The sequence below is a fragment of the Centroberyx affinis genome, unplaced genomic scaffold (genome assembly GCF_046629955.1).
Source record: "Centroberyx affinis isolate AG114_WGS23_722 - 3 ecotype Tasmania unplaced genomic scaffold, CSIRO-AGI_Caff_v1 ptg001437l_1, whole genome shotgun sequence".
Lineage (NCBI taxonomy): Eukaryota > Metazoa > Chordata > Actinopteri > Beryciformes > Berycidae > Centroberyx > Centroberyx affinis.
The window spans coordinates 217,727-233,794 of NW_027279911.1; the positions used below are offsets into that span (position 1 = coordinate 217,727).

At 45.3% G+C, this 16,068-nt stretch overlaps 1 protein-coding gene and 1 pseudogene across 1 annotated transcript; one reads left to right on the forward strand and one right to left on the reverse strand.

The window, feature by feature from the left end:
* The first annotated feature begins 1,085 nt into the window (after nucleotides 1–1,085).
* LOC139650097 (olfactory receptor 10A6-like) lies at nucleotides 1,086–2,018 on the forward strand. Its single transcript, XM_071526653.1, has one exon. The coding sequence runs from the start codon at nucleotides 1,086–1,088 to the stop codon at nucleotides 2,016–2,018; it is 933 nt and encodes a 310-aa protein (XP_071382754.1).
* Nucleotides 2,019–5,749: 3,731 nt separating this feature from the next.
* LOC139650099 (uncharacterized) lies at nucleotides 5,750–7,706 on the reverse strand (annotated as a pseudogene).
* Nucleotides 7,707–16,068: the final 8,362 nt, after the last annotated feature.

The following is a 16,068-nucleotide window of genomic DNA, read 5'->3' on the forward strand; positions in this document are numbered from 1 at the left end:
GCTAAGGCAAGCAGGCCTTGAACTCTGCTAATGAGTGGGTTAGCAAGACAGTCTGTTCAAGCACATGCAGCTAGCATTAGGCTAAGGCAGTTAGCTTAGGCTAGGATAAGGTGGATGTTAGCGACATTATTGTTCAATGAATTAGAGCTATGCTAAAGGCTAGTAGCTTAGCTTATGTGAGCATGCATAAAGGACACAGATAGTCTGTCTGAATTTAGAGTCAGTCACTTTAATCTAAAGTTAGGCACCAGTGATCAGGGGGCCCCAGGTTGTTGTTGACAACAGGCCTAATCCTTTAACCTGTTTGCTCTCCATTCACAAACTTAACATTCTGTTGCGAACTTTAATTTTCTTTCATAGAATGCACATGTAATCCTTTTTTAAAAATGTTTGACAAATTAGTTTTAGCAGTGTGAGATAGTCTGGTCAAGAATTGTCTGAATAAATTTGTTTATTTTCCTTTGATAACTATAATCCTTTGATAGATGGCTTCATCACGTTCTACTTGTTGTGTGTGTGTTTACCTATGGACCACTATAAAAGTTCAGCAACTGGTTCTGTCTGTCTCAGTACGGGTGGGGGGGTGGGGGGGGTTACAACAGTCTGGAGGCCTTACTCACTCTGCCATCGCTGAGATCTTTTTCATCACGTTTGGTGATTATCTTAGGAAAAGGGCATATGACTGATGTGTGTTAGCGCTGAAGGCTGGCTGTTTATTTTAATGATCTGATAATCTTATGACTGACAAGTACAAGACATCTCCAGCATGACTCTCAGTACTTAGATCCCACACATGTTTTTTTTTATCTCTGATAATTTCTTTAATTGTTGATGTTTTGTGTGAACTCTGAAGACATTTCCATATAGAATAACCACCATTTAAAAAATCTTGATTGATAGTAAAAGAGCAAAGTAAAGTACCAGTTTCCTGTACAAAATGATCAATGGCAAAATAACCACTACTAAAATTATATGAATGAATTCCTCCCATGTTAGATTACATCTCTATTTTCTTGGTGCATTACTTTTCAAAAGTTGTAGTCGCAGGTTCAGTCTGCCTAAGCCTGTATGTTATTACTGCTGACATGGGAAACTCAACACAGATTGTGTCATTTGTGTTGGCTATGTATGGTAACATAGGAAACTTAAAGTACCTGTTTTTCACCCTGGCAATGCTATTATACACATCAGTAATTTTTGCCAACATAGTTCTCATTGTCATTATATATGTGGACAGAAATCTGCATGAGCCCATGTACCTATTTCTCTGTAGTTTGTTTGCTAATGAAATATTTGGTAGCACAGCTTTGTTGCCCTGCTTAATGACACAATTATTGTCAGAGACACATGACATTTCTGTTTTTTACTGTTTTATACAAATATTTTCTAGTCATGTATATATAGGTGTTGAATATGCAAATTTAACAAGCATGGCATATGACAGATATGTGTGTATCTGTAAGCCTTTACATTACAATGTGATCATAACCAAACGAAGAGTACAACAAACCATTGTAGCTATCTGGATCCTTTGTTTTATGGAAGTTGGAGTTTTGTTGTCTTTCACTGTTCGTTTAAAGCTTTGTGGAAATATTATCAACAACGTTGCTTGTGGGAACCATCTTGTAGTGAAACTTTCTTGTTTCGACACAATAGTGTCAGAGATTCATGATCTGCTTTTTGGTCTTGTTTTTGCCGTTGTTATCCCTACAAGTTTTATTTCATACACATATATAAAGATTCTGGCTGTATGTTTAAAATCTTCCAAAGAGACCAGACGTAAGGCTTTCAGTACCTGCACTCCACATCTTGTTTCTCTCATTAACTTTGCTTTTGGCTGTTTTTATGGGTTAATAACTCAGAGACATGGCACAATGTTTCTTCCATATCCACTGCGTCTTATGTCAACTATGTACCTCTTGATTTGTCAACCTCTTCTAAGTCCAGTCATGTATGGTCTTAAACTGTCAAAAATTAGACATGCTTGCTTAAACTTTCTGACATCAAAGATTATGTAATTTTACATTGTGATGCAAATTATTTGAAATCTTTAATAATATCTTTAATAATCTTTAATATCTTGTCTGGACATGAATCTCCAGACAAGTTGCCCCCTAAAGAGACAGTAATAAGTGAAAACAAGTAATAAAACGAGAAACACAATTACAAAGTGAAAAATAAAATGGTGAAAATTAAAAAGTGTGTTTTAGACGATGAAACTGGGTTAGCTAGCCTAACTTCCCAGGCAGGACAAGACGTTCATTCATGAGTGTCTAAATTTTACAATGCAATACTAAGATTGTTTTATAATATGACCCCTCTTCTTTGTGTTGGTGTGTGTGTAATATGACCTCTATTTTGTGTGTGTGTGTGTGTGTGTGTGTGTGTGTGTGTGTGTGTGTATGTATGTATGTAAATGTGTATCAATGTATCTGTACGAATGTATGTACTTATGTGTGTGTATATTTGTGTGTATGTATATATGTATATGCATATGTATATATATATATTCTAGTATTTTTTATGTGTATTATTTTTAGCCTGTGTCTCATAACTCTAAATGAGTGGTCCTCAACTTTCTTTTTTATTGGGGTACTGTGTTTGTTGCTCTGTTTGACCTGTACGTTGAGGAGTGACACATAAATAAAATTCTATCTATCTATCTATCTATCTATCTATCTATCTATCTATCTATCTATCTATCTATCTATCATCTATCCATCAACCAAAGTCTAGGAGTTCTAACAGAGACACAGTCTAGTCTTGAGCCTAGACTGTGGAACAGACAAAAGGGCCTTGCTTGAGGATTGAAAGATGCGTTCTGGCTCAAAAGGAGTTAAAAGGTCAGCAATATAGCTAGGGGCTAGACCTTGCCGTGCTTTAAATGTATTCACTAAAATCTTAAAATCAATTGAAATCAAACTGGTAACCAGTACAAATGTGCTAAGATTGGGGTAATATTGTCTCTACGTTTGGTTCCAGTTAAATTCCTAGCTGCAGCATTTTGAACAAGCTGGAGATGTGAGAATGATTTTTGACTGAGGCAGGTATAGATAGAGTTGCAGTAGTCTAGATTAAATGAAATAAAATAATTTAATTACCTTCTCTCAATCAGAGATAAAAATGACTTGATTTTTGATATTTTTCTCAGTTGAAGGAACAGGACTGCACGGCTGTCTTTACCTGCTCCTCAAAACTCAGATCACTGTCAAAAATCACTTTCTGGCCACTGATTGCATATTTGATGAAGATGAGGTCACCTAGATCATGTAGAATAAGATTTCTAGAGTTGGGTCATCCGAGTGGCAGGGCTCTTAACTAACTTTTTTCACCATCCTCCCGGAACCGTCCCGAAATACAATCTAAACCGTCCCGAAATAAATGTGGGCCGACACAAATTTAAAATCTTTGTTTTTCTACATTATCATTAGTTAAAATCATTCAAAGTGACCTTTAACATAAATAAAACATCATACAAATGATTAGATGATCAATCATCAACCTTTTTATTTAAATTCATCTGAAATGATTAGAGACCCATGGCTTGTAGCACACAAGCCATGGATGTTCTGCTTGGGTTTTCTTTCGCAGCCTGAGCGCCTTCACAGTCAGAATGAGATGTTGTTCTGCTGTGTTCTTATAGTGTTTTTATCCATATTTTGCCACCGTCCACACCAACGAAAAGGTTGTTCCCTTTTGCAAGACTGGGAAAAGCACGACAGCTTTTGCAAAACATCATGCCCGTCTCTGCATCAAATGCAGCAATTTGGAAGGTTTTCTTCCACTCCGGCAACCATTTGCGTTTTCTTTTTGCCTCATATTTGCTTGAGTTTGAGGCATTTGAGGCAATCTGCAAATAGAAAAGTAAAAGTTTTACTATACATTGTATAGCCTACAATATACTCACATGGATTTACAGAAAATACTTGCTGCATCAATTTAACTTAATCAGTAGAAAAGTGGTTTGTTTATTTTTGTTCATAAATGTATTATTTATTCAAAAGTTTTTTCAAGTCATTTTATTGGTTCACTATTTACACACAGAGAGGTCTGTGTTCCAGCTGTTTGACAAAGAGGGCAAAGGCAGTCTGAGTGCAGTGGAGCTGTCAGACCTCATGGGGACACTGCTGGGTTTTCCACAGTACCACATTACTCAACTTTATGCTGAGGCCTCCAGTAAAGGCTAACTTACTGAAGGTGAGTTTGTCGTTTGTTTTACCATGTGATCGATTAAGTTGGGTGTAATCATCGATAAAAAGTAATCATATGGATCACTGGCACTTCACACTCTCTCTCTGCGGGCCGTGTCTAGGATGTCGGTAATCAAAAGGAGTCTCCTCCCCTCAGAGCTCTTCCTCACCCCCTCAGTGGCTACCAGCTTGCCTGTCACCTCCCGCCGGCCGCCACTCCCTCCGTTCAGCCCCTTGTCGACCGGGCCAATCCTGTCTTTATCCGCTTCATTTCCCCCGTCATCATTAAACATTTCCTCCAATTCAACAAAAAGTCTCCCTCAGCCTCAGCCATTTTTCTAGTATCGTAACTTGCTTGTTCGTATCGTAAGTTGCTAGTTAGCTTTGTGAGTTTAGCTTTGTCATATGTCCATTACATTACATTACAATACATTACATTAATACTAGCAAGCTTACCTCATTGACTTGGGTTGAATCCCCATTGCAGCTGCGGCTGTCGTGAGGTCAGAGGCTGGCGGTTCAGGGTCTGGCTCCGCTGTGCGTTTTCCTGATGTTTGCTTTCTTGATGTAATGTTAAAAAATTCCAGTATCCCACTACGGGACGTCATTGCCATTGTGTATCACTCTGACAGTCAATACCGGTGGTGACAGGCGTCTGGCAGGATTTTGCGGGTCTAGATAACGTTACTTAGCAACGTTTGTGCGCGTGTGTGTGTGTATGTGTATGTTGTCAAGGAGGTTTAATAAGAACTGTGTGTGCTACACAAAACGTGCAGTCAGTTTCATTTCCTTCGCCGTTCATTGTAATGTTAGCAGTTTTTTTTTTTTAACTCTTGTTCCAAATTCATCCCAAAATTAATTTACATCCTCCCCGATCCTATTTTTATCTGCCCCGGGACGACGGGAGGTCCTTACGCTCTAGCCCTGTGAGTAAGACTATTTCAGTTTTGCTTTCATTTAACTGAAGAATCCATTTGTGCTTCTGGATGTCTCCGAAGGTGGTACTCCAACTGTCTGAGGTACGTCGCTGTTTCGTTTGAGCCACCCAGGACAGGGTTAAATTTCAAGATATTCCTAGCGATTTTGTGTAGGTCTCTTGTATACATGCCCAGTGGGGCTGGAGGCTGATGCCATTGATGTGCATCTCGGTTTTCTGATAACCGAGTGAGGTATCTCACTATACTATGGGAAGCGCCTTCTGGCGTGACCAATCATGGAAGCTCCAATAACACCACGTCTGTCATGAGACAGACCAATCATCTTGAGATGCACGGGCCAGCCCGTCCCCCTTTATAAGCGCCTGTGGCGCTGCACCCGTTATTCTCAAGCATATTTCTTTCACGTACCCTACATATGCAAGCAGGGCAGTGTTGTGAGATACCTCACTCGGTTATCAGAGAACCAGGGTTACCCTAGTAACCTAAAGTTCTCTTTCAAACCTCATTCGGTATCTCACTATGGGAGATGTGGCCCACTCCCGAATTGCATGCTCCGAAGCCCATAAGACCTCGACCCGAACGGGTTGACACCACAAGCCCTCCCCATGGGCTAGCACACAATTAACATGAACCCACACTCAGGACAGAGTGAGCCAGTGAAGGCTCCGTCACGTCCAGGCCGTAAAACCGAATGAATGTGTGTGGGGATGCCCAACTGGCAGCGGCACAGATGTCTCTCACCGAAACGCCCCTGAACAGGGCCCATGAGGTGGCCATACCCCTAGTGGAGTGAGCCCGTAGGCTCTCCAGGGGCTGCAGTCCACGACTCTCATAAGCCAGAATTATAGCCTCTACCACCCAGTGTGACAGGCGCTGGCGTGTCAGAGCTCTCCCTCTGTGAGAGGGGTCCCAGGATACAAAGAGCTGGTTACTCTTTCTAAGTCCCTTAGTCCTGTCCACATAGATGCGCAAAGCTCTCACAGGACAGAGTGAATTAAGCCGCTTCTCACTCTCCTCCGCAAAAGGCGGTGGGTGAAAAGCAAGCAGCACCAGCGTGGGGCAGCTGTAGGCAGAATCGCTAACCTTAGGCACGAAAGTCGGGTTAGGGCGCAGCATCACCTTCCCATAGTCCGGGGAGAACTGCAAGCAGGATGCGTGCACAGACAGCGCATGTAGTTCACCTATCCGTTTGGCTGACGTCAGAGCCAGCAACAGGATAGTTTTTAGAGAAAGCAACTTTAAATCAGCACAATCCAAGGGCTCAAAAGGCAACCCTGAGAGTGCCGCAGCCGGCGGGCTCCCTTCATAAACCTCTTTATCAGAGAATGCTGTCCGACCGGCGCATTCCCAAAACCCACATGGCAGGCTGAAATAGCGGCCAAATAGACCTTAATAGTGGAAAAAGCTTTACCATTGTCCAGTAAGTCCTGCAGAAAGCATAACACATCCGGGACAGAACTCTGGAACGAAATGATGGCTCTAGCCTCACACCACCTCTCAAATACGCGCCACTTATTATCATATAATGATCGCGTAGATGGCGCCCTCGCACTTTGAATAGTCTCAATCACCCTCAACGGGAGACCCGACTCAGATTTACCCTCTCACGTACCAAGCCCAGAGAGCCAGCCGTTCGGGGTGTGGGTGAAAAATCTGTCCGTGCGCCTGTGACACCAAGTGTGCGCGTAACGGCAGCGGCCATGGCTGGCTGTGAAGGAGCTGCACCAGCTCCGCCATCCACGGTCTGGGCCAATACGGGGCTATCAGAATCAAAGACAGCCGCTGCTCTCTCACTCTGATTAGTATCGGAGTGATGAGGCTGAGCAGGGGAAGTGCATACAGCAGCACGTTTGGCCATGGGTGAGCCAGTGCGTCCGCTCCTAACGGTGCGTCCCTGTTTCTTAACGAAAAGAACAGAGGACACTGCGCGTTTTCGTGCGATGCGAAGAGATCTACGGACGCTCGGCCGAATCTCTCCCACACCAGGCGAAGCACCTCGGGGTTGAGCCTCCACTCGCCGTAGAGAGGATTTCCTCTGGAAACTAAATCCGCCCCGCTGTTCAATACGCTGGGGACATGCGTCACGCGTAATGACAGCAGGCGCTCACTGCTCCACAATATCAGACTCTGGGCCAGTCTGTGTAACTTTACGGAGCGCATGCCTCCTTGCCGGTTTATATAAGCCATGGCTGTCGTGTTGTCCGTCCTGACCAACACATGACACTTTCCCAGGAGTGGCAGGAAATGTTTGAGTGCCAGGAAAACAGCCAACAGCTCCAGGTAATTTATATGAGCATGACGGAGCCTCGGGGGCCAGGTCCCATTTACTGACCTCCCCTCGAATACTGCTCCCCACCCTGTCAGTGATGCATCCGTTGTCACTGTTTTCCTCATAACTACTGTTCCCAAGGGGACACAGGTAGTGAACACTTCCGGGTCTCTCCAATGACAGTTCATGGGAAACCCCCACCATACGTCTGAGATGACTTTGTACGTCCAGACGCAGCGAGGATACCCAGCGCTGGAAATCCCTCATTCTCAGTAGACCCTGAGGAACGACAGAGATGGTCGACGCCATCAGCCCTGTCAGGCGGAGGCAAGCTCGTAGCGAAGGGGAGACAAAACACTCTTTGCGTGATTGACACTGAAGCCCAAGCTGTAGAGCCTGCCTAACAGCGCCTGAGTGTCTCTCTCTACTTCCCCCCTGCTGGGAGCGCAGAGGAGAAAGTCGTCCAGATATGCCAGCACTCTGAGGCCCGTGGCTCGCATCGGATTCAGAGCTGCTTCCACACACTTGCTGAAGACTCTCGGGGCAAGTGACAGCCCAAATGGCAGGGTCTGATATTCGTAGGCTACGCCCTTGAAGGCGAACCTGAGATATTTTCTGTGTGCTGGATATATGCTTATGTGAAAATAAGCATCCTGCAGATCCACTGATGTGAACCAGTCGCCTGGTCGAATCGAGCGGAACAGAACATTGTGTGTGAGCATCCTGAATTTGTATTTTCGGAGGTGTGAATTGAGGAAACGTAAATCCAGAATTGGACGTAATGAACCTCCCTTTTTCAGGACGAGGAAGTACCGGGAGTAAAAACCCAGACTCCTCTCCTCCTCCGGCACAATTTGAATTGCCCCTCGACTTAAGAGAGAAGAAATTTCGTTCTCTAAAGCCTCTGCGGCTTCCCCCGTGGCTTCCGAGAACAGCACACCGCGAACTGGAGCCTGTATCCCCTGACAACGGCTGTAAACACCCAGAGGTGAGCTGCGCATGCGCGCCATTCTTCTGCTTTGACAGGGAGAGGACCTGGCGGCCTGAAGCTCAAAACTGGAGCAGCTGCGCCCTCTTGCGGCGACAGACTGTCCTGCACTTTTTGTTTTTCTCTTTTCTTTTCTTTTTGAACTGCTCGCTGCGCCCTTGGCTTTATGAACGAGCCTGGCTGCAACAGCGGCTTCTTTATTGAAAAACCATGTAAAGTGCTTGGTGTAAGACACTTTCCCACTTCCCTCTGAACTGTCCCCGCAGGGTGTTGAGGGGGTGTATATGAATTGGGTAGCACTGGGGTAACATGTGGTTTTTTCCCGTCTGTGAATGGGGCGAACATAACGGGCCGTTACACAGCGCGGGCTGGGACACTGGTCTGGATCCTCTCTTCTCTGTCTCTTGGGGGGAAGAGGAAAACGCCAGTCTGTCCTGGGGAGGCTCAGAGCAGGGATCTCTCTGAGTGCTGACTGCTGAGCCTCTGTCTCCACTAACCATAGCTCCTAAGTCGACCGCCTCTTCTTCCCCTCCGGCGGGCGGGATGGGCGGTTCGACCTGGTGGCGGGAGCGGCGGCGGCAGCGGCGAAGGACTTTTTGCCCCAGTGCTTTTGGCCCTGGGCTCCACGTTGGTGAGACGCTGGCTGCTCAGGTGCCTGGGGTCTGGGTCCCTTAAAGCCCCCGCTGTGCCCTCTGGCTGCCATAGCCGCAAAACCCAGGCGGGTTGGCGGTGGCGGGTGAGGTGTCGTCTTCCGGGGAAGGCAGAGGTCGAAGGCCTCCCCCTGCTTCTTCCTCAGGTCACTAGTCTGTTGCATTGTAGTAACAGCTTCCCCAAATAAGCCCTTAGCCCGTGACGGGTTGAACGGGGAGTCCACTATGACCTGTTTATCCTGGTCCGACAGGCTGGAGAGGTTGAGCCACAGCGATCTCTCCCCCGCCACAGCCAGGCCCATGACGCGGCCACAGCCCTGAACCACACCTCTGGAAACACGGAGGATAAGGTCAGTGACGAAACATATCTCCTCCCAGATAGCCGGACTCGGGGATCCCTTATCTAAAAGGTGACCCATGTCCTGAAAAAGTTCAGCCTGGTACGCTGTCAGCAGGGTGATAACGTTTAGGTTTTTCACCGACTGGGCTGCTGATTTGTACACCTTTTGGTACATGGAGGCGGTGAAGCGCTCCATCTTGCCCGGGAGGGCGGGACCTGCTGTGGCGAGGGTGGACCGGTGGCTGGGATGGAGGTGATGAGTCACCGACTGCTCCACTACCGGGGGGTCTGCGAGTCCCAGCACCTCGCTGTTGATGACATCCAGGCCAGAGTAGCCCTTGACGGGAACTCTGTGCTGAAATGGTTTGTCCCAGTACCGCTTCATCTCCTTCATGCATGCCGGGACGGCGGGCATAAGTTGTTTCGCGGAGGCCTGACGAGAAGGCAGGATTTTACCGTCGTATAAATCCCTCTCCTCCCCCTTGTCATCCAGTGATGCGGGCCAGTCAATAGCCACACCTCATGTAAGTCGACTTCACGGGGTGCAGGGGAAGGCTGCGCCTCCCCACCAACAGAGCTGCCGGGCTGCGACTGAGCGGGGGGAAGGATGGCGTCGGCCGAGGAGATCCAGGTTAACATCATCCTCGTCCTCCTCTCCGCCGTCACGCTCGTCCTCCGAGCCGAGGAGTCGGTCGAACAGCGGGGGAAAGTCCATATCGGGGTCATCCACCATATCAGCCCAGCTAGTGCTAGTCGTAGCTGGCTTGTCTCTGGGCTTCGCCGCGGTGTCGGAGAGGCAAGGGTCGGCTTTTGAGGCCGCCGACACTCTCAGGTAACGCTGCAGGATCCTCGCCGGAATGGCGCAGCAGTATTGACAGCACTCGGAGTCCGCAAGCAATGCCTGTGCATGCTGAACTTCCATACATGCGATGCAGAGGTGATGGGGGTCCTTCCCCGATATGGTGAAACCGCAAGCGGCTGGGCAAAGGCGGGACTTGACGTCCTTACTCTTGCCGCCACTTGGGGTCCCCTTAGAGGATGCAGTCGCCATGGCTAGCTAAAACCTTGACGGCTAGCAGCAGTGAAAAAACGCACGGCTAACTAAAAACCTTGACGGCTGGCAGCAGTGAAAAAACGCACGGCTAACTAAAAACTCTGACGGCTAGCAGCAGTGGTGGAACTAAAAAACCTTGACGGCTAGCTAGTTCCAAGAGCAGTATAAACAGGTAGAAGTCCGCTACAACGCAACGACCCCACCTGAATAAAATAACTTTCCGTAACAAGTTAAACAAAGTTAGTCCAAAAGCAAAATCCCGACACCGGATATCCATGCTCGGTGACTACCTTGACGGCTGCGTCGGAGAGCAGTTAAATGAAAATCCGGACGGTCGGGACAGCTGAGGAGCTTGTACGATCTTCACGGTGGAAGAAAGCGAGAATAACGTGTGCAGCGCCGCGGGCACTTATAAAGGGGGACGGGCTGGCCCGTGCATCTCAAGATGATTGGTCTGTCTCACAACAGATGTGGTGTTATTGGAGCTTCCATGATTGGTCACGCCAGAAGGCGCTTCCCATAGTGAGATACTGAATGAGGTTTGAAAGAGAACCTGCCACTTTGTCTTCTCAGATAAGATGAACTCATTCTCCTTTTTAGTGATGGCAAGCTCCAGTTGAGCTGCCTCATGCTTCTTTAGGAGGTCTTCATACTTACCTTGTGTGGTGGTACACTCCAGTTGAGTTGCCTCATGCTCCTTTAGGAGGTCTTCATACTTACCTTGTGATACTTGCAAGGCTTTCTTTTGTTGTTGAAGCTCAAGCATTTATTGCATGGTGGTGGTTTGCTTTCTAATTTCCTCAAACATTGGTGGCATCTTTGACATATCTAGTCTAATCGGCCGGTTTTCAGCTGATTGGCCATGACCGGTGACCGGCAGATCAGTCTCATATATCCGATTCTATGCCGGTCAGATTTAAGACAACGGTAAAAACTTTGCTGTTCCAGCGCGTCCCGTCTCCTCTCTACGCTGTTGTCCTCTCCACCGCGCCCACGGACTGTATTGATCAGCACCGTGCCCCCGGGAAGTGCCGGTAAGTGTCGGCCGATGCACCGAAACCACCATACTCTGTATGTCTCTCTCTCCGCCGACAGAACAGACGGCTGTCAGGTGGACAGAGCTCGCGCATATGCATGGAAATAAATGGTGATATGATATAATCAGTGTTGGGAGGGTTACTTTTAAAATGTATTCCACTACAGATTACTGAATACATGCCCTAAAATGTAATTTGTAACGTATTCCATTAGATTACTCAAGTTAAGTAATGTATTCTAAATAGTTTGGATTACTTTTGGAATACTTCAAAATCATCTTGCTGAACCCATTTGTCTGGGTCACTCTGAATGTAGTTAACACTTGCTTAGGAATGACCTTATTACTGTGAATGATGTGTGATGTGTGAATGAATCCTGGATATCCCATGTAGGCTGTTCACCACTTGCTCAGACCTTTGACCTATCGGTGACTGTGGCTGACAGGAGCACACCAAGAACAATTTTACGCTACACTTTTAGATCCTGGATGTATTACCAATATGTTTTAACAAGGTAAAAGATTTTAGTCATCGGACGTTTTGATCTTAAATTATAAGTAATCTTAAATTGGCTGTCAGCTGGATGTAGCCTACTGGACTGCCTCAACTGCTGCTAGTTTAGCTAGGTTTGTCTTTAGCCTGGTGGCTAGGCTAGCCGGTTGCTTGGATCCCTGGATGCTTACCTCCTCGCTGGTGTCATTCCTGGAGTAACTGAGGATATATTTCCAAGTATGGTCACCTCCTCGTTTATCTCCGAGATCAAGGGTGAGTTACGGCCGAAATACATGGGACACGGACGCGGCGCGTCACGTAGGCGGGGCGGAGCGGGGTTTTTTACCTGCTACACAGACTCCGTCTTTGTAGCGTGTGGTTGCATGGTTTTCTGAGGAGATATCAAGTAGGATACTTTGGTTTGGTTTGGAAGTATAGGCTATATTAACTGGTATTGAATTAATTAACTAGATCGTTTTAACTACAGGATCATGGATACACATTGATTTGATTGATTTATTTTAATGTGCAATGTAAAAACACCCACAAGGTTGCTCTGCTGCGTCACATTGCCTCTGGTACAATGAGGTATTTATTTTAATCATTTTTAAACAGATTGTACTCGTTTTTTACACAGTTCTATGGAGTTTTTACCTGTTTGAGGGCCGCGTAGCCGCGCGTAGAGGGGGAAAAATAGACCAGATGCGCAAAAATAGAGAAGAGCCGCGCGATGCCCGCGCGGGTGCGTGCGGCTTCCGTGGTCCGTGTAGCAGCTTCAGTTGATTATTATGGACGCGCTCTGTTGCGGACATTCCGCGGCAGACGTGTCGCGCCGCGTCCATGTCCCATGTATTTCGGCCGTAAGCCTCCATCGAGCGGCTCATCTCGGTCCTTCTCCAGCGGCAGACTGACCTTGGCTCCCGGCTAGCATCGCTGGAACGTCCCGAGTCCACCAGTCTACCAGCGAAGGAAAAACACCTTGATACAGTCGACCCATCTCCTGGCTGTTCCACTTGGGCTTCAGTAGTTAAGGGCAAGAATAGACTCTCCCTTCCCCTCTATGATTCCCAGGATGATGCCACTGATTTGGAGCTGTCTAACTTCTTTGCTCCTTTGGCTGCTCTACCAACGTCGCCTTCTCCGCTGCTGAGTGGAGGTTGTGCTGAAGGAAATCGCAAAGTTCCATCTAACGTTATTTCCAAAAGGCGCAGATCTCTGCCCTCCAGAGCCATCTCTCCATCTGACAAGTGCTGTCGAGTGTGTACTTTATCACCGGAGGGCAGCGATGGAGCTCCTGCTGCCACACCCAGAGCTCCACTCGCTCCGGCTGGTCTCTACTCTCCGCCTGGCCTTGGTCCCTCCGGCCAGGGAGCTACACTGCTGGATCTGCTGAGCACGACCAGCGCTGATGCTAATCCAGCTAGCCTGGTTAGCGCCGTGGGCCAGCTTCCAGTGAAACTAGCCACCTACAACAGCTGTGTGGTAAGCAGCAATCCGGAAATTTTGATAGTAGGTGATTCTGTAGTTAGGGATTTAACTCTCCCGGGTGCTATCACCTATTGTCTCTCCGGTGGCAAGGTGGTCAACCTAATTGAACTCATTCCAACTCTCATTGACCTGCATCCCACTGTCAATATGGTTCTAACGCACGTGGGAACGAATGACGTCATGGCTAGAAATTCCAGCAAATTACACGCAGACTTTGAATCCCTGTGCTGCACAATTGAGAGTCTGGGAAGACGTTGTCTCATGTCTGGCCCCATTCCAACTCTTTCCAAAAACTCTGAACGTTTTAGTCGACTCTTCAGTCTCCACCACTGGTTAAAAAACTTCTGTTCTGCTACAGGATATGACTTCATCTCAAAGATGGTGTGCACCCTAATAGAAAGGGAACAAAGCAGTTGACTGATAATTTTATCCAGTTTATAGCTTTTAACTTGTTCTGATATGCACCACGGCAAGACCTTATCCAGACCCTTGTGTCTCCTATTACTGTATCCAGTTCTAACAGTGTGGGTCCTGCCTCTGTGTGCACTGACTCTCAATCACAGTTTCTGAAAAACTCTAGCCATCCTAGGCCTGACTCTGCCACAGTTGACAATTCTACCTTTTCGGCAAGCTCTTTAAAGATGGCACTCCTCAATGTCAGATCCCTTACTAATAAAACTTTCATTGTTAATGATATTATAAGATCTCATAGGCTTGATTGTATTCTCCTTACCGAGACTTGGCTTGATGAAACTGGTAGCAAAGAACTGATTGAAGCTTCTCCATCTAATTTTTCATTTTCACACTGTAACAGGCCTAACAAGAAGGGTGGTGGTGTTGCTGCTATTTTTTCAGATATTTTATCATGTAAAAGTGTCATTTAAAGGTGTTATTTGGTTCTTACTCTACTTTTGAGTATTTAGCTCTGGTGATCAGATCTGTATATCCCTGTCTAGTGCTCACAGTTTACTGCCCTCCAAGGCTTAGACAAGACTTTATATCTGAATTTGCTGAGCTTTTATCTAAAATTACTGTTGAGTATGACTCAATTCTTATCTCTGGTGATTTTAACATTCATATTGATAACACCACTGACCATTTTGCTAACCAGTTTACTGACATGTTATCAACCTTTGAGTTCATACAGCACATTGCCGGGCCTACTCATAATCAGGGTCACACTCTTGACCTGGTTATTTCTAAAGGCCTTGATATAACCCCAAAGTGCACTCTAGATGTTGGGATTTCAGATCACTTTTGTATTTTTTTCAATGTTGCTTAGATGACCAAACATGTACCTGGTTTAAAATTAGTCAAAAGATGCTCCATTTGTGCAGATACATCTGATAGGTTTATCACTAGATATAATAACTCTGTTAGGTGTACCTGGTCACATTCTGATTTTAATTTGTCTTCCTTGTCTTTGTGTGACAATTTGGTCAATAATTTTAACTTTTCAGTGACACAGATTATGGATGACATTGCGCCTATAAAAACCAGGATAATTTCTGGAAAAACAAAAGCTCCTTGGAGGAATGTAGAAAGAGTGAAGGAACTAAAAAGAACCTGCGCAAGTGGCATAAGACCAAATTGCAGGTTGATTATAATATCTATAAGGACCTGCTCAGTAAATATAACAAAGAAATGAAAACATCTAGACAACATTACTTTTCTCAAATTATTACTGAAAATTTGAATAATTCTAAGTTTCTGTTTAGTACAATTGATAAACTGGTTAATCCTCTTAGACCAATACCTGCTGAGCTCCACTCTTCAGAGAACTGTAATGAATTTGCCTCATACTTTAAATATAAAATTTCCAATATTAGGAATAATATTGTGGCTTCCACTGCTGGTGGGTGTGACCGCTCTTCTTCCACTCAGTGCCATGTTGCCAACACTCTGTCCAACCTCGCCCTTATTCAACATAGTGAACTACAAGAAGTGGTGCAGCATATACGTATAAATCAGAACTCAGAAGAAGATGCAAGGTATTTATGGGATGCTATTAAGGGTTTCATCAGAAATAATGCAATAGCATTCGCCTCAGGTGCTAACAAAGCTCAATTGAAAAAGATATCTGAATTAGAATGTATTCAGTCATTATTAGTTATAGAGCAGCAGAATAACTTTGACCCAGAAAAAGAGAGAGAATTATGTAAAGTCAAAACAGAGTTAAATGTACTTTTTACTCAAAGGGCTGAATTTTTAGTCCACAGAGTGAGGCAGGCAGCTTATCTTGATGGAAGTAGACCCAGCTTTCTACTGTCCAGCAAAATAAGAAACAATGATTATCTAGCCCATATAACTTCAATCAAGTCAGAGGATGGAATCTTGTTACATGACCCAGAATTAATAAATCAAGAATTTCTGCTATTATATAAGAAATTATGGTAACACTTTATAATAACCATCATTAATAAATGGTAAATTGATAGTTAATTAAACTTTAGTTAATAGTTATTTTACTGTTAACAAACAATGAAATGATCATTAATAATGTTTACTAATTATTAGTAATGCTATAATTTATCTTATTTTATCATAAACAAATGATTTTATATTACACAAACTAATGATAAAATAACATAAATTATAGCATTACTAATAATTAGTAAACAT

Excerpts from the sequence above, each read along its gene's own strand:
- LOC139650097 (XM_071526653.1), top strand. The coding sequence starts at position 1,086 with ATGGGAAACTCAACACAGATTGTGTCATTTGTGTTGGCTATGTATGGT.